General features: G+C 44.1%; 1 protein-coding gene across 3 annotated transcripts in view; it reads right to left on the bottom strand.

Moving 5' to 3' along the window:
- Nucleotides 1-15,910, bottom strand: part of LOC147267412 (receptor-type tyrosine-protein phosphatase gamma-like) — a 508,446-nt gene extending 492,536 nt beyond the window's left edge. For 2 of the 3 annotated variants that reach the window (XM_086198300.1, XM_086198303.1), the window contains exon 1: nt 15,376-15,910. In XM_086198300.1, the coding sequence (XP_086054426.1) occupies nt 15,376-15,469 (94 nt within the window). In that variant the 5' untranslated portion in view covers nt 15,470-15,910. Of the gene's footprint in view, nt 1-1,736; nt 1,846-15,375 lie in introns of those variants that run through there. The other variant, XM_086198302.1, reaches the window with a different exon arrangement.
- Nucleotides 15,911-18,468: the final 2,558 nt, after the last annotated feature.

Below are 18,468 nucleotides of genomic sequence, written 5' to 3'. Positions count from 1 at the left end.
GATGTTTCTGTGGCTTAGTCGTGAATTTATCTTACTTTTAGATTGAGAAATCTCCTTCTGTCTGTCCATCCGTCCTTCCAAGGAAGGTGGAAGTGATCTGCATCAGTGTGGTGTGGATGTCTTCCACAGCAGTTACAAATCTATGTTGTCACCTCAGTGCCACAGAGACCTTTGGATGTGTCAGCAGCTCCGATTGATGTCGCATGGAACTACATACATGTTGTTGTTTTTTTTTCTAAATGGAACATATAAATAAGTCACACATTGATACAGATTCAGGTTTTCTTCATGTCTCATTGATTCACTCCCTCTGGTACGGCATAACCTCAAGTATTGGCGTTGATGTCGTCACTCTAGGCTTCTGTTTCTTTGCACATTTGTTGTGCTACGATTTTGTTTGGATGCAAAACAACATGTCACCTCTGTTATTACAGGAACTTCAATAGGTTAAAACAGTCACGAGTTCAGGAGAGACTTTTGAAGAACATTTCAAAGCCTCAGTCTAGGCCCCTCTGCCTGCTGTAGAGGCAGAGAAATAAAGGTTTTAGTAGTTTTTCAGGACATGCTCGGCTTTTTGGAGGTTAATTATAAAAACTCCACAGGTTCTTTTGGGTGTTTATAGATTAAATGGATTTACTACATTACATAATACATCTACAATTGAGCAGAAACTGAAAAAACAGGAGCCAGTAAGGGATCAAGATGTTATTTTTGCACCATGGCCCCACTGTGAGTTAATACAGACATTACCTGTACTATGGAAAAATACATGAAATTTTTTAAGTTTTCAAAAAAAATTGATCATTAGTGTCTTGTTTCACTTGTAGCCTATACGATTTAAATGTGCGCCCACACACACACACACACACACACACACACACTGAGTGTGGCTGGCAATGACAGTCTCACGCTTTAACTGTCACAGAATGTGTGAACTAATAGAACTCCAATGTAACAGCGTACTGAGCACCAAGTACGATTCCGTTGCCGCTCACTACTTCCCCAATTTCATTCCCTCTCAGAGGACACGACTCACTGACCAACTCCATCAGCAGTACACACACACACACACACACACACACACAATATGCTCCCAACTTTTTAGAAAGCTGCTGTATTTATTTTGAAAATTACATCTACAGATGTAGCAGTCGATGGCATTTTGCTCATTAAGTTTGTGACTATATTTTAGCGAATTCGTATTTATCAAAGTTAGAGTGCTGGAAGCTATTGTGCATGTTGCTCTTTATTTTATTTAGTTTTAATGAATTAACTAATGAACAAACCGGGAGGTTGCATTTATGGGCCTGCAGTGAAGACTCGTGCTCTCACAGGTCAAACGACGGCCGGTTTGAATCAAACGAGGACTAATGGGCGAGAAAAGATTTTCCATTTCAGACCCCGAAACTGAACGCAGTGTGACACCCCAGACGTCAGTCATTAATCAAGCTGATGCCAGTTTTGAAATGTTTTACTTATTGAAACCATAAGCTAATTGTATGCTTCACTGAGCTTGAGCGACTTGTGATTGTCATTTGTCCTTCTAAAGACTGAAGTCGTCGCAGCACCGGCAGTAGAAGAAGAAAGTCAAGAGCTATTTTCAAATGATACATTGAGGAATAACATTCATTATCTGACAATGAGGAGCAGATTATAACATGCATTGAATTTGCTGCCCAGCTTGTTCCTGGCCTCCTCGACACAAGCTCCGGTTCTGCTCTCTCTCAGTGTGGTACCTAGAAAGTATTTCAGGAGCGTCAGGCTTGGCTGGCTTCCATTCGATTTCCCCTGCGGGTCATCCATCGGCTTGGGGACGAGGCGAGCTGGAGCGCCCAGGCCCGAGGTGATTAACTGAAGAAAGATGGCTGCAGCTGGCAGTGTAAATCCAAAGGCGTTTCGGGTGGAACACGGGTGCTTGTCTAGCAGTGAGGAATGGAGCGAGGCTGCGAGCAATCCAGCGGCGAAAACAGTCACAGAGGAAGATGGAGGACCGCAAAAGGTTTTAAGAAGAACACAAACAAAAGTAATGCATGAGAGAGAGAGAGAGAGAGAGAGAGAGTAAGGAGAGATAGATAGAGAGTAACAGAGAGAGAGAGAGAAACTCAGAAAGAGGAAGGAGTGACCGCTGCTGCGAGAGCTAGAGAGGAAACCTGCGCACCCCGGGGTGATATTAGTGAACCCCATCTGTTGAACATCTGGTACGAGGAGCCAAACACCTCGAGCAGTCTGCTCAGGAAATCTTAAATTTAGCAAAAGGGCACGATGAGTCTCGGTCCTGCTGAGACTGAAGGAGACAGCAGCTGAGTAAAATACCACTTCATCATCCTCTTTACATCTGAAATGGCAACAACAACAACAAATACAGACAACTTCCTGCTGCAAAAACGAGACAAATGTATCAAGACAAAATAGAACTTCTCTAATCCCCGGCTGGTCTGTGCCCACTCGAGTGTTCTTTTCCTGAGGCCAGCACAGCTTTGTGATTGTTAGCATTGGGAGCGCCATTTTTTACAGCATGTAAAGGGGTGATGGTTGGTGTTTGGCTTTCAGTCTTTAATCCATCCAGAGGAAGTGCTCTTCCTTTATTCGCATTTTTACTCTCACTGACACTCTCTGTCAGACAGGAGCCAACAAAACCACATGCACCTGCTGGGTTGAGTGATAAGCCCCGCCCACAACCAGCCACAGTCACAATAGTTGTCAGTCCATTTACTTATCAAGAAAATTTTAAGTGAACTGTTGCAGTGTCACACAAACAAAGTACGCATCGGTTTGATTCCATCAACTTGTTAGGAGCGAATGAAATGGGCCGTAAAAAGACGGCAGTGGTCCGCATGGCTGCAGCAACAGAGAGGAAGAAGAGCTGATTATCAGCTACAAAATGGAGCGAATTCTCACACCAGATGTAAATGTTCCTCACGTCCCGGTAGGATAACACACGCTGCTGCCGTCCAGGGGCAAAGGCAAAGTTTGGAAATATCTGCACGGATGACCTTGGCAGAAAAAACTTGTCGGCCACATGAGTTAAATTTTGTCTACATCAGAGATCAGACACTGTATGGCACGTTTACTCTTGAAAACGGCAAAAACACAGCCTCAAGTGATGGTCAAAACGCTTTTGGTTGTTTCATCAACCTTCTCTAAAGCAGCACTTCAAAACACATCGAAATACTTTGATGAGAAAATGAGTATGAGTGTGAAGAAAACAATTTTAAAAAGTGGCAGTGGAATATCCAATCGATAGAAATTTGGATCTGTGTTTACACTTCACCTCCAGGGGTAATGGGGGGGCTGCTGCCAGTTGCCCACAACGTCAGCGGGTGACCATGAGACACCATGGGAATCTGAAATGTGTTCCTAACGATCATGAAGCAGACATGCATGTATCTGCTGTCACCAGGGCGATGAAGTCATCGGGAAGATGAACGATGCAGAACAGCCGTCCGGTGAACGATGGAGAGTTTATGGTGTCCTTTTGAATGTGTGTCTCAACCTTCATCAGTCAGAAGGAAAAATGCATTCATTTCCTCCCAATTTATGTATGTTTTTGTATTGTTATAATGTTCATTTGTGACCAGAGAAGGACCAAAGGTCATTCAGTAGAAAAATGGAGTTGAAGAGGGGTAAAACTCTCCACCCTGCTCTTCCTCTCCCCTAGGGCCAGTGAGAAAATTGTCTTGAAAATTGAGACAAACACAAAAACACAAAGTCAAAGCAGACGGTTTAAAGAGGGCAGAACACCAAGAGGCAAGGGGCTCTACAGCGAGACAGAGATGTAAGATGGAGAGAGAGAGAGATGGAGGAGGAGATAGAGAGGGGGGATAGAGAGATGGAGGAGGAGATAGAGAGAGAGGGGATGGGGAGATATGGAGGAAAGAAAGAGAGAGAGAGAGAGAGAGAGAGGGGTCACAAGAGATTAAGAAAGAGGAGCGGCATTGCTGCTTAAACCACCTCCCCCTAGACCAAGACAAATTGGGCTATGTGCGTGTCTCAGTGGCCCCCAAGTCCCTGTCTCTCTCTCTCCGAGGAGGAAGCCAGCGTCTCCCAAGCATTAAAGTGGAAAAACCAACGCCACTGCAAGAATTTAATGAGGGCCTTGCACTGTTCTCCAGTGTGTGTGTGTGTGTGTGTGTGTGTGTGTGTGTGACACAACACTTCTTGGCATGTACTGATTTTCCTTCTATTTCTCTCTGTTCTTTATTCACTGCCGTTATTCCCAGTGCCCGGCCTGGTAGAGCCAGCCCTGGACCACTCTGTGCTCTCTGTTAGGCTGCATGAATACCAAGCTCCCCCCAGCACTGGAAAGTCAATCTCTGCACCAATCGAGTAGAATACATCAAGTTCTCTGCTCCATGTGCATCTTATGATGTTGTTGTTTTTTGGGGGTTTTTTTTTGTTGTTTTTTTGCACTCATGAATAAAAAAAAAAGATCTCTGGCAGCGGTGGGACTAAATTCCATTTTTCGTGAGGAGATTACCTACACAATTTAAATATGCAAGTACACATGAATTCAAGGCAAGTGAAGAAAATTGTTGTAATTCAGGTGAGAAAATTCAGTTGATGGTAGGAAACATGCAATTTCAAACTTGTCATCTTTGGACAGACCTGATCAAATAAATAACTGATATTTTCCATCACTTGGCATTAAATGGTAGTAACTTGGGTTTTATTTTGCTCCAAGAGATGGCTGTTGCTCCCCGCTCTCGACAACTTGTAGTGTCACAAATGTGACCAGTAGAGGGCACCAATGTGGATATTAAGTCACAGATGACGATGGAAAGAAACTTAAAAAAAAAAAAAAAAGCCTATTCGGTTTGATATTTGAGCTAAATGAAGTATGTTTGGTTTGGTTATTAATTAGATTTAAAGTTAGTTACACTTCCTTCTTATTAAATTCCAAGAGTAGCGCTGATCAATAAATGCTGAATTTCAAGCTGGAAAACAAGACTTTTATATGGAAATGAAATTGATGGCATTGACAGAGGTGGACACCTGCAAGGTCAAGACACAAGATATGCATGGCCCTTCACTTCCTTTTCTTTTGTACATTTTACATCGAGCCCTCCTGCCAGAGAAATGACACCCATCTCATTTGGCTAAAGCTCTCACATCAACTTCAAACAGATCACAGCTGAGTGGTTGATGGAGCGGCGCACAGCACAAATGAAAAATGGAGCTGAGGGGAAGGTTTGTGCTCCCTTTGTAAATATTTGATAACAGTACAAATCAAAATTAGAGTGCAGGCGTAGAGGGATTTGATGGATGAACATCCCCAACACTGGTCCGACTGAGTGGTAAAACATAATCGAGAGTAAGCAAGCTGAGCAACACTGCCGAGCAAAGTAAGCAAAAAACACGCTACATTTATACACACACTTTACTTCCCAGCCATAGGAGGTATTGAGAAACTGAGGACAAAATGGAAGGAGTGGACTTTAAGGGCCTACCTGGAACACAAAATCTTTGGTGGTATAAAAAGAGAACGTCACTGGGGTAATCAGCTGCTCCCGTGCCAGAACCCACATCGTAACATTTGGGTCATTCTCTTGGAATGAAGGACGAAAACTGTTTGTTTATGCATCCTTTTTACTCCCCCCTGTTGCGGTAGCAGCAATTAATCCACTGAGTAAAAGATAATGATCACTTGAAGCAATGATGGCCAAAACTACCAAATAAGTGCCAGTGTCCAAGCCAATGGTGGACATTTATCTTCCTAAAAGGATAAAATCGTATTTGTTGCTCATAAATAGGCAAAAGCGATTTTAAAGGGTGAAGTGTCCTCGTCACTTTGCATCTTGACGCCAACTTTAAGATTCATCCAGTTTCACAGCTTAATCCATGACTGAAAATACTACTTAACAACTGGTGATCGTGTGTGTTCAGAAACGTACGCACAAACATTGTGCCATTACAGTACACCATGGGATCGGACTCGATGGCCATCAGTCTGGCCTGCAGCCATGATGTGTCCAGAATAATGCAAGCAGAGAGGGAGACACTTGGGGACTTCCACCAGTCAAATACAGTGAAAGAAAGATGGGAAAAGAAGTCCTTTATTTTCACACCTATGTTGTACAGCAAAATTTGCCTCCTGTGTTTGACCCATCCTCTACGGAGCAGAAAGCTGCAACGTGTGGCGCTCGGGAACCAACAGCAGAACCTCTACCAGTACCTTGGTCAGGAGTACTTAACCTAGAACAGGTTTATGATGGTGAGTGAAATGAGGCAGCCGAAGGAAACCCACACAAACACAGAGAGAACATGCAAACTGGACCTGGGACGGCTGGGGACTCGAACTCAGGGCCCTCTTGCTGTCAGGCTCAGTTTATCTTCTTTTATTCTATTCTATTTCATAATAACTATTTAATGTCATTCACTCTTTTTACCTTTTGTTAACAGGATAAGCAGTAGACAATGGATGGATTGATGGAAATTGCATACTGGAAATACAGAACCCCATCAAGGCCATGTCAATGTATAATGCATGCAATGTTTGTTCTTTTTTTAACCTGAATGGGCACATTTAGGCTGATCACAAAGAAAGGAAGTTCAAGGTTTACTTTTTATAGTATCTATCTATCCATCTATCTATCTATCTATCTATCTATCATCAATCTATCTATCTATCTATCTATCTATCTATCTATCTATCTATCTATCTATCATCAATCTATCTATCTATCTATCTTTCTATCTATCTATCTATCTATCTATCTATCTATCATCAATCTATCTATCTATCTATCTATCTATCTATCTATCTATCTATCATCAATCTATCTATCTATCTATCTATCTATCTATCTATCTATCTATCTATCTATCTATCTATTTATCTATCCATCTATCATCTATCTATCTATCTATCTATCTATCTATCTATCTATCCATCTATCTATCATCTATCTATCTATCTATCATCTATCTATCTATCAATCTATCATCTATCTATCATCTATCTATCTATCTATCTATCTATCTATCTATCTATCTATTTATCTATCCATCTATCATCTATCTATCTATCTATCTATCTATCTATCTATCTATCATCTATCTATCTATCTATCTATCATCTATCTATCTATCTATCTATCTATCTATCTATCTATCTATCTGTCTTTCTGTTTATCTATCCATCTAGCTATCTATCTTTATACTGTAGATAGATAGATATCTATATAGATATATATGAAGAAAGAGAGAGAGAGAGCGAAGGAGCGACAGAGAGAGAATTACCCCGATCACAATCTCAGTATAATGGCACATTATTTTCAGCCCATTGTTCAACCCAACAAGAACAGAGAAAGCAATAGAAAGGTACAGAAAGGGTATACAGTATATGGATGAAAGCAGAAATGTATAAAAAAGCACAAAAGCAGGTCAAGAAGTAAAGAAAAAGATGAAGAAAGGGTAGACAGAAAAATAAATAGTAATGCAAAAATAAAGCAAGTACAGCAGTTGCAAATTTTTGAGTGTAAAGCGCAGAAGAAGAACAAGAACAAAAGTGTTACGTGGGAGGAGAGAAACGATCATGAGTGAAAGTTCATAAAATGAAAACGAGGAGAAGCAGTAGAAGAAAGAAGCGAGGTGAGAAGCCAAGCGGGAGGAGAGGAAGTGGCTTACTAAACCCTTAAGTAAAACGTGCCTGTGTTCTAACTGACACCAAATAACATGGCGGGATGGTAACATTGCTCTCACCTTTCTCAGGGAGAAAGCAGCTGCTTCCATTCCGCTGTCAGCGGGGATGACTGATGGAAGTCGAGTGAAGTGCATTTCACCATTCAAAATGAGAAAGCATTCTGGGAAAATGGCAGGAACACCCATCTACACCTTTCACTGGTGTATTGGAGAGCTGTCACAGCTCCAGAGTGAATGGCCACCTATCGAGCCTGACAAATGAACAGAAAGTGTCTGAAAGTCCTGACATGGCGCCCGTGGCAACAGAACCGCCACCTGGCAAATGTCAGCTACCTCTCTCTCAGGAATATCCCGTCAAATTGCATCCTACAGCTTCTAAAACAAACTGGCGGCGTCACACGTTTCCATTTAGGGGGCAGGTGGAGTGTGAACCCTCACTTTGGCTCGCGCCACGTCCATTTGTTTTCGCATCTCATCTTCCTCTCACCTCACCTCAGCTCACGGTGTTTGTTTGGTGTCGCCATCAGTTAGGCTCATCAGCCTCCATGCTGGCCGACAGCCTGTCAGTCTAACCTCCTTTTAACACTCAGCAGCCCCACACAGTGACACAGAAGCTCCCCTGGCATCACGCGCAGCAACATGGAGCGAGAGGGCTTCGCTGTGTACACCTCTCCACTCTCATCAGCATCTCCCTCTATCTGTCTATATGTCTCTCTTTTTCCTTTGTTTTTCCTCCGTGTTGTGTGTCGACCTGCACGCAACCACAGCCTGTCTGGCTGTCTTGCAGCTTTTGTTGGTTTGCCAAGAAGGAGCAGACAAAAGAGGAAGATGTACAGGGAGAGATGCATTCAACCAATCGTCTGCTCCCTTTTTGTTTTCTGTTACGAGTGCCAATCTGTAGCTTTGCTCCTGTGCCAAAAAAGGATTCTTTTAAATATGATAAAATGAGTCTTTCCTATTCAATATTTTATATCAATCCTGGATCAAATGACAGCACACCAAGATTGACCTCTTGTGGATTTTCCCAGCTTGCTGCATTCATCAGCCAGTTTTTAATCAATGCTTTATGCAGAAAGTCTTTTTTGCCCTCCAAGTTCTTACAAATACTGTAGGTGTGTGGAGCTCATGACTCTTCTTCTCTCCAGCGCCACTCACTTTGTCACTCCAGAATGCAGAAAGAGTCAGCCACGCATATTTAGCTTAAAGCTAATGATGGCTAACAACAGCAAAACTGTCCAAAAAAGTCACTTTAAATAGTTTCCAGCTTTATCCAGACGCATACTCAATGATCCACGAACCAGCTACACCAGCTGATTTGAGCTAAAAACAAACGTTACTGTGAACAAGATGACACACGAGACACATGTCATGTGACCTAACACGTTACGGTCAGTGGAGGACAGCTCTGCTGGTCCCATTCATATAAAGAATGTAACCCACTTCAAACGATCCCATCAATGATGTCATACGTCTCCCGTCGCTTTAAAGCAGAGTGTCAACGTTCTATATGAATTCATTTTCTGCTGCAGCTGCAAACAAGTGAGAAAAGCAGAATGTTTGTATTTTGCCCAACTCAATACTGATGAAATGCTTTCATCTATATATTCATTTGACAATAAATAGGGTGTGTTTCAAAAAAACGATCCAGCAAGCCCAGTGGAGACTAAATGAAAGGGCTTGTTGTTGCTGTGCATCTGCTGGATATGTTAAATAAGAATTCACTGCTAATCTGTTTACTTCAACTTTGTAAATATGTGAGCGCTCGTACAACTCAATTTATGGACTTCTGCCTCCAGATGTCCAAAGCGTTTTCACATTTAAAACACAAGCACCCCCCCCCTCTTTTTCCCATCTTTTGATACTTAAAATAGCTTCATTTGTGAGCCCTAGTTTCTGACAGACACGTCCAACTGTGTCCCGTGACTGTTTAGTCTCCAAGGACAATGCAGCTGGAGCCGTAGTAGCCAGTGAGGGTTTCAAAGTACGTTTGATGCTGGACTCAGAATCTGTATTCCCGGAGCATTAGTTGGGTGTATGAATGAAATGGCTCTAGAGGCATGATGGTGACAAAGGCTGAGGTGGGGTGGGGGGGGCCTCACAGACCTGATTGAACTTAAACTTGGGAGGCACCTTCCGGAAAATGATAAGGGAACCTCCTCCTCCTCCTCCTCCTCTCCAACTGTGGACTTGATTAAAACAAGGAGATAGAACAAAGGGGAGAGTGGTGGTTGAAGCCATATTTTCAGCAGCACCATTAAGTCTGAGTTCAACAGGGCCCAGCAAGACAGCTCCATCTTTGCTGCTGCTGCTACTCGCCATTTTCCGGCTGCACCGCGGGGCCACGAGTTTATGAGGTGCACGGGAGACAAAACGTGATGGGAAACAGATTAAAAACGGGCATGCTAAACTGAGCAGAAACACTGATTCAGAAAGCTCAGCTCCGCTATTCTTGAGATGTCGTTAGCTCCTCTACACTTATTATCATCATTGTTATCATTATCAAGCTATTTATCGTTCATTTACTCCTTTGTGCATCATTTCCAGCTAAAAATCAATAATACAATAGAAGGGATGGTTTCTCTTTTTCCAATTATCTAGCTGCCAATTCCCTCCTCCTCCCTCTCCTCCTCTCTCGAGCATCTACCTCGTAATGACAACATCTACCTACGCAGCATCCTACAAGGATTACTGCCCGACGCCACCCCTGCTGCATCCGCTGAACACACAAACAAGACGCGCTATCTTTTAATCAATCTATTAAGGAAAGCCGGGGTGGCAATGACAGGCCCCGCGCTGACTGATAAAGTGACCCGCGAGCAGACGCGCGAGCGTTTTCCCGGCCACAGCGGAGGCCAGATAATAGCTCGGTGAGCACTGAGATGATGATGATGATAATCTTGGAAACCGAGGGCCACGAAGCATATCCAATCTCTTCCCTAAATGTCAACCCCCCCACCCAGCCACCCACTCCCCACCGTATCACTGTGACAAAAAGGCTGAGAGAAAAGGTTGGTGTCACGGAGGCCTGCTTAGAATGGTTAACAAACACACTTGTCTCATTTGTCCCTGGGTTTTAAAGAGGCCGAGAAGCTGCATATGTATTCACGTACACACTCAGAGCCGAGACGAGGAGGAGGAGGAATGTTAAAAAAGGAAGTAAGGAGACAGAGATAGATGGAGGGAGGGATATGTGTGTTTGTGGGGGTGAGAAGATATGCTAGCTAAGGCGCTTGTGAGATTACAATGACTGTTCTGTTTTGCCTCCCCGCCAGGAGCGACAGGGCCCCATTCATTTTTCACAGCGCAAAGCGACAGATTGAAGGCCAAACATCTCTTTCTTCCCCCGTCTTCTTTTTCTTCCTCCTGCTCGTGTGTGTTTGGTTAACCCAGGGCTGAAGTGCAGCGCCGTGACAGGGGTGTGATGCCTCAACGCTGACACTGCACGCCGCAGACGGAAGAGGAAAAGTGATGCCCTATGTCAGCTAGCAGACGCCTGTGGTGGTGTTCAGCACTTTCCATCCCAAAAACAACAGATGTTTGAGTGGCCATTGTGCGGATGACTGGGAGGCGTGTTGGCAGCGGTCGGGTCACTCGTGCAGACACGGCAGCGCTGCACAACTTCCTGTATATCTCATGGCAGTCAGCTGAATCATCGCCGGTGCTGCTCTGCTCTGAGGTATGACTTTATGAAGGTGGACTACAGCACAAACGACGCTCTCTACTCTTAGATAGCGCTTTGCCACATTCTTGGAAGCGAGGCCCCAAGTACGGACGGGGATTGTAGCTTCCTGGCGGGGAACATGATACACAGCAGCGTCACACATGAGCTGTATAATTCAGTATCTACACGACATGAGATAATCATCCTTCTCGGGCTGCTTCATTTGCATTTCCTTGAGAGAATGTTTTAGCAGATTTCACGCCAGAAATAAAAACAACCATAGGATGCTTTGTAAAATTCTCCAAGAGTCGTAGAAAAGCTTCATTACTATACTTACGTAAATCTGTATTTAAAACGACTTTCTAACACAAATATCTGTATTTCATAATCCTTTCCTTTTAAAAATAAGCTCTTTAGTTTTGATGCACGACATACAAGCACAGATGAATGCTGCCTGAGTGAGTCAGCTACGCTGCACACTGAGATGATGTGTATTCGTGTGGTTCTGTGACTAAATGTTTCACTGAGCGTCAAGCACGCTGTCACATCGGACGCTTTATGAAAACATGTTTCAGTGCTTTTATTTGTGTGTTTTTGTAAATCCAAGAAGAGCAAATACTTGAGGTTGAATCAGTTCTTCGACTTGTCTTTTTTTACACATCAGTGCTTCTTCTTGAGTCATGAATGTGTTTGCTCTCGCCACCTCTAGAAATACTCTCCTCAAAATGCTACATTGCATACAGCTTCAAAATGAGGAAGATACTACGCAGCTGAACACCAACGTGTGTGTTTGTTTGTGTGTGTCTGTGTCTGTGTGTGTGTGTGTGTGTGTGTGTGTGTGTGTGTGTGTGTGTGTGTGTGTGTGTGTGTGCGCGGGCGCCTGTGTGTGTGAGACAGACGCCGTTTTAATGATCGCCACCTCTAGCGTGTTCTCACTGTCCTGGATCATAAATGACATGTTTTAAGTTCCTCTTTTCCTTTTCCAACACAAGCTGATTTACATTGAAACAGGTTTAATTTAAAAACGGATCTCTAAATCAGAGTCTAAGACTCGACGGGGCACAAATGGATCCACTTTTATCAGCGTGCAAAAGGAAGCGCTGTGAGAAATGAGGCTGGAATTTGTTTTTTTTTTTTACAGCATCTTTCAACATCACCAAATATAAATCTCTTCAAAACATCTTGGCTGTCATCTTCACTCGTGCGGTAAACCAGGAATGCTAAAAATGAATTCCTCTGATGCCTTTTGTTTCCTAGCTGATAATACATGACGCCACCAAAGACTTACATTTGCATATGGACCACGGGTGATACTTTTTTTATTTATTTTTTTTATGGAAAGCTGATCCTGCCTTTCCCAGTGCTGCTCAAACCCAATCTCCCAGCTAAGAGCCTTATTAATAGAAAAGAGGAGCAGGCAGGAGGCAAGGAGAGCAGCTCAGAGAGCTTGCCGATGATGATGATGCCCAGCAGGAGAAGAGAACACTCATCTGTGTTTGTACATCATCCGCCAGCCGCTCAACATAAACCAGCCGCCGTGGGCTCGCTCGACGCCGGTATCATGACAGCACACGGTGGAGCCGAGGGGAGGGAGGGGAGAGAAAGTGGAGGTCAAGTAGAGAGATTATCAATGCACACATGCTTCTCTCCATCCTGTCAGCGCGTTTCATGACTTCCTCTTTTACAATTAGCATACCACTGATTTTCACATGCATCAGAATTGAGGCTACGCTTCCTCTCAATAAGCACCTTCTATGAGTTCGTATTTGCTGTATTCATCATGGAGAACTTGATCATGAAAAGACTTTTTGGACCCGCAGAAACACTTCTCGTGTTTCATAGGCGTCCTCTATTTCTCACAGCATCTCTCTTTCACTTCTCGGCTTGATTTCTCTCCAGACTTGTGGTCAGATGGAATGTGAGATGAAAAATGGAGGGACATGACACACACATTTATTAAAAAAAAACAAAAAAAAACAACCAACAACCACTGCACCGCAAAGGCCCAGAATCTCTGAAAGGATGAGGTCATTCCTGGGTATGAGTACATGCATGGATCTATTCAAGCCCAAGCATTCACTGGCCATCCGGGCTGTATTATCTTCTGTTCTCTGACACTTTGTGTGCGTGTGTGTGTGCGTGTGTGTGTGTGTGTTTGTGTGTGTGCATGAGACATGACATCTCAAAAGGCTCATAAGACATATAAGCGCTAATCTGGCTGAGCTGAAAAGTAGGCTAAAACTGTCCGACTAACCGGCTCTGTGAGAACGTGTCATAGAGATCGACGGCGTCTCAGCTCTGTGATATTTGTTCTCCCTCCACAGTCTTTTTGTTGGTCTTTTAATAAACTGAGCAAATAAACAAGAGAAACACAAACCATACGATGATATTTGGTCAGTAGTGACAGAATGAGAGTGCTGGTAAAACCCAGGACAATACAAATAAGCAGAGCTGCAGACTGAGGACTTCATATGAAAGAGTTTTTTTTTTTAAAGCATGAAAAAAAAAGAATAAATTAATTTCAAAAATATATTTTTTAATAGTTTAACGCTGATGATATATGTCAGATATCTACCCATCGTACAAACACAAACAAAAGCCTCTCTCAATTTTACCACCGCAGTGGCTCTTAGCTTTTGGAGCTGCCGAGGGTCCAGGGTGTCATGGGGGTCCGCGCATCAATAACTGACTCTCCAGATGATCACGGAGACCCTTTGTGGAACCTAAATTATCCACTTAAAGCAAAGACGCACCTATAGATCTCAAAACCAGGACCTGACAACTACTCTTTCATCATAAACCTGGAGGGTTGCATTTTCTAGTTGTAATTAAGGACGGCGCAGATTTCTCTAAGCGAAACAAATGGATACCTGGAGCCCCACCACAGATGCATCACTCTGTCTACTGGTGTGCAGATGAAAATACCTGAAATGGTATTGATGGAGAGATTACTGCTCAATCGTATCCTGTCGGATGAAATCGTATCACACAACAAAAGGAAGATTGCATCTATTCCATTTGAGCACCATGAAACCAGTGCAGCTCTCCAGGGCTGGAAAAGTAGAGGAGAACCACCACAGCTGGAGGAAAATGATCACTCCTGTCAAGGTCAAATTTGATTTATTGGATTTATTTCCAAATCTGACACTGCAGCATTCTCTTGCTCTCTCTGTTCTTTTTCTTCGGTCCTGGGGTCAAAACATTAGCCCCTGAGGTTTAGTGCCACCAGCTGCAACGCTGGGGTCAAAAGGTCTTTGACTGGATTGGAGCAGAGGATTTCTCTATATCATAACTACAGATGATCCTTGTTCAGTTCCACAGTTCTACAGCTGGCAGCTTAACAGGAGTCAGATCTTTACAGGACGGGAGCACACGACAACCTCCACAACACGCGAGGTCCGCGGTGCCCTCAGCACATCGGAGCCTCACTTGCAATTTGTGGTGTGCGTGCGTGTGTGTGTGTGTGTGTGTGTGCGTGTGTGTGTGTGTGCGTGTGTGTGTGTGTGTGTGTGTGTGTGTGTGTGTGTGAGTGAAGCAGCTTCACAGCTCTGCTGTCTCGCTTCAGGCACTGAGATAACGGCTTCCGCACACGCGCCGCCGGCTGATAAGGCACCGCCACATCTTCCCTGATTGATCTCCGTTCGCCCTAACCCGAGCACCTGCCCAGCCGCTTCTATCACGCCATTCCAGTGCGTCCTCTTCCCGTGCCTACGTGCTATTTAAATGGTTACAAAGAACGCATTCAAAGAGAAATAAAAAAAAAATGTGGGCTTGGGGGAAGCCAATGGAGACAGAACCGGGGGGGTGCTCCCGTGATAGAGTTGTGATCAGAATGGGTAAGAGGGGCTTCAAGCAGGTCATTCGGCTGCAGAAAAAAAAGCTCCCACCAAGACTCAAGACTTGCCGGTGCCGCGGATGCGCGTCATGTCAAGTGGCAGGAATTTTCCCAAACCCGTGACCCGTTGCCGGCTGACACTGGTAGACATGCCTGACAGGATGGTGGCTGCATCCCCTGAAAGAGCTGCACGAGCAGCAACGAAGCCAAATGTTTGACTTGTGCAGGTGAAACTTACCAGGATGACACTCGGCCCAGAGGAGGACGAAGACTGGCAAGAGAAGAGAGAAAATCCACCAGCAGCAACAGCACGTTTGCAGTAACCTCCACATGGTAATAAAATGCACGTCGACATGCAAACAAAAAGCAGCAACAACTGTTGAGTTTATCCCCCTTTTTGCCTTCAGATCAGCAATGCCTTCGCTGCGTAAAAAGCAGCGCCGGAGACGCAGCGCAGACAGAGGAGACCGGGCTTACTGGAGGTGGAGAGCTTTAGTTAGAGGTCCAGTCAAGAGTGTTTCCGTCCTAAAATCCACCCGATGTTCCAAGACATGAGCATAACACTCGGGGCACTGGTGGTTGTGGATGTGCACACGGCGACTGGGATTAGAGGAGACACGCAGCGACGCTCCACTCAGCGCGCCGTTGCTCCAGCGGAATCGGCTGTTGAGGCAGCGCTCGTCGGCAACACAGGCAGGGAAAAGTCGGGGTCGGTGGTAGCGGTGGAAAGGCGCTAGAAGCTTGCCTCATTCCTCCATCCGTCCAGGAAGCAGCATGTGAGCCCAAGTCTGGCAGAGACTTTAAAACAGTCTTGAGAGAGAGAGAGAGAGAGAGAGAGAGAGAGAGAGAGAGAGAGAGAGAGAGAGAGACGGGGGGGGGGGGGGGGGACGGCGAGAGATAAAGCGGTCATTCCTCCGGATCCTAGCGCCGGCGCAGAGTGATAGCATGCACATGTCCCATAATAATAGGTAATAATAGATGTGCGCCCTCCAGGGAGTCCTGCAGCTTTTTGTTCATATTAATGACCCCAAAATAGATCCACATTAGACAAACCAGCCTGTTCGCCATTCACGAGAATGCGTCCTAGAAGGAAACCTGCCTGTTATGATTTATTAGGCTCTTTGTCTAAACTGCAGACACCAATTAATACAATGCAATGAGCACCACTTAACCTAAATATTATGCATTTGTGTCAGTACAAAGGCAAGCGTGGACAAAAAGTAGTTCTCCAACCACTGTGCAGAATCGACGTCACCTCCTCGTCCTCTCTGCCTGTGACGGACAACACATGGATGCTTCCAGTCACTGGGCCTCATTCCTGGAATGTTCTTGTCCACACATGTATTCTTACACACAACAGGACAGTTTTTAGGTCTCCGTTTTGTTTTACATCCAAGAGGCAAAGCCTGATAATTTGATCATCTTTACTCCTGACATCTGTTGTGTACTATCACTGCTGTTATTTTCCATCCATACAAATGAAACAAGGAGCTGAGCTCTAAACATGCCGACAGCAAAGCCATGTTCTCTCCTTCGGGAAGACAGACGCTTGACACAAGGAGGTAGACATGAGCCACGTCACCACTGCAGGAACAGTGTCAGGCAAGGAAAGTGGACATGAATGTGGCCAGAACTAAAGAACTCGTCATTCTGGTCGGTAACAAACCACGCTCAGATCTTTTTCATGCATAATCCTACGAATGTCTGACGACACGAGCAACACTAAAGATTACGGTTTGGGTTCAATACAAACATCTCACTTGAACCCCCCCTCCACACACACACACACACACACACACACACACACACACACACACACACACACACACACACACACCCCTGGTTCTGACTCTCACAAAAACTTCTATCTAGGTGAATTTACAAAAAGTTTCTACAGGAAAAAACTGGGATGCGAATCCAATTTTTAATGATCAAACCTCTAAAACATGGCAGGCAAAGTTGAAGCCACATAAACAATACTGAAAAACAGTATAATTGAATGAATTATGAAAATTGCAGTTTAGTTTTGTTTGTAACGGCAAAAATGTTCTTTGAGTAGGAAGGAACTCCATTTATTTATTTGTTTTTTTGGCAGCAAAGGGACACTTAGTGCAGGGCATCAGTTTGGCATGAGTGAGGATGAAAAAATGAAGAGGCAGCAGAGTCGGCAGTGCGCTGACAAAAGGCATCGAAATGCATGTGCTTCTAACTCGCAGCCCACCGTGCAGGGTGAGGTTCGGTCCTCCCAGGTAATAAGTTCAGGCACCCCTACTCTAAAACATGCATTGACCGAAACCACAGATGTAAATTGATGATAATGCTGTTAAGCTATTAGAAATGACCCCAATGAGGAAGAAGGCCCTGCTATAGTGCATTATGATTATAGTCTTTGGGATGCAGGAAGAGGTGTGACAGATGTAGGTTACTTTATAGTTCACTAATGCACATATTGACAACCAGGGCGTGTGTGTGTGTGTGTGTGTGTGTGTGTGTGTGTGTGTGTGTGTGTGTGTGTGTGTGTGTGTGTGTGTGCGTGTTCTTGTACCTGCTACATATTGAGGACAAGGATACATATTTAACCAACAGAGTGAGGACATTTTTGGAAAGTGAGGACATTTTAGCCGGTCCTCACATCTTCAAAGGGCCGTTTGAAGGTCAAGACTTTGTTTTAGGACCAAGGTTAGAATCAGTTTCTGGTGAGGTTTAGGGTCAAGGTTGGGGTCAGGCCGTCAGTTGAGATGGTTAGGTTTAGGGTGAGGGGCTAGGGAATGTATTCCTCACAAAGATAGTACGTAGTAAGTAGTAAAAGGAACTGTGTGTGTGTGAGAGAGAGAGAGCGAGAGAGAGAGAGAGAGAGAGAGAGAGAGTGCACCGCTCCTCCTGTTATTTTCTTCTCATGCTTTTGTAATAACTGATTGTGAATGCTGCTTTGTTGCTCTTTGAGCCAGCCAGCCTGAATCTACGATATTTGCTCATAAGCTACAATTTATGGTTTAAAATTGAAGCAAACAAAATAAGAATTGAACAGTATGAAAGAATCAGAATAAACATGCAATGAGTGGAATAGAATGCAGAGTCATTGAGAATGTACTGGAGGAGTATGGAACATAAGAATTTACACAAAAAGGAAAAAAAATGGAATCAGCATGACAGCTATGTAGAGAATCTTGCAGAGATTAGACTGCAATAGGCTGTTTTCCTTTGAACAGCTGGATTTGTTAAAGCATGGAATTAAACATTAAATTCCCGCTCAGCATGATCAGGAAGCCTGACTCTCCTAAAGTGAATGCAGCCATCATCAGCATTGGGATTTCCACGTGTGCTTTTCTTG

This window comes from Aulostomus chinensis, chromosome 3 (genome assembly GCF_037954235.1).
Source record: "Aulostomus chinensis isolate RoL2024-O1b breed Wild chromosome 3, RoL_Achi_v1.0, whole genome shotgun sequence".
NCBI classification, from domain to species: Eukaryota; Metazoa; Chordata; class Actinopteri; order Syngnathiformes; family Aulostomidae; genus Aulostomus; species Aulostomus chinensis.
This window is presented reverse-complemented; position numbering and strand designations above follow the sequence as displayed.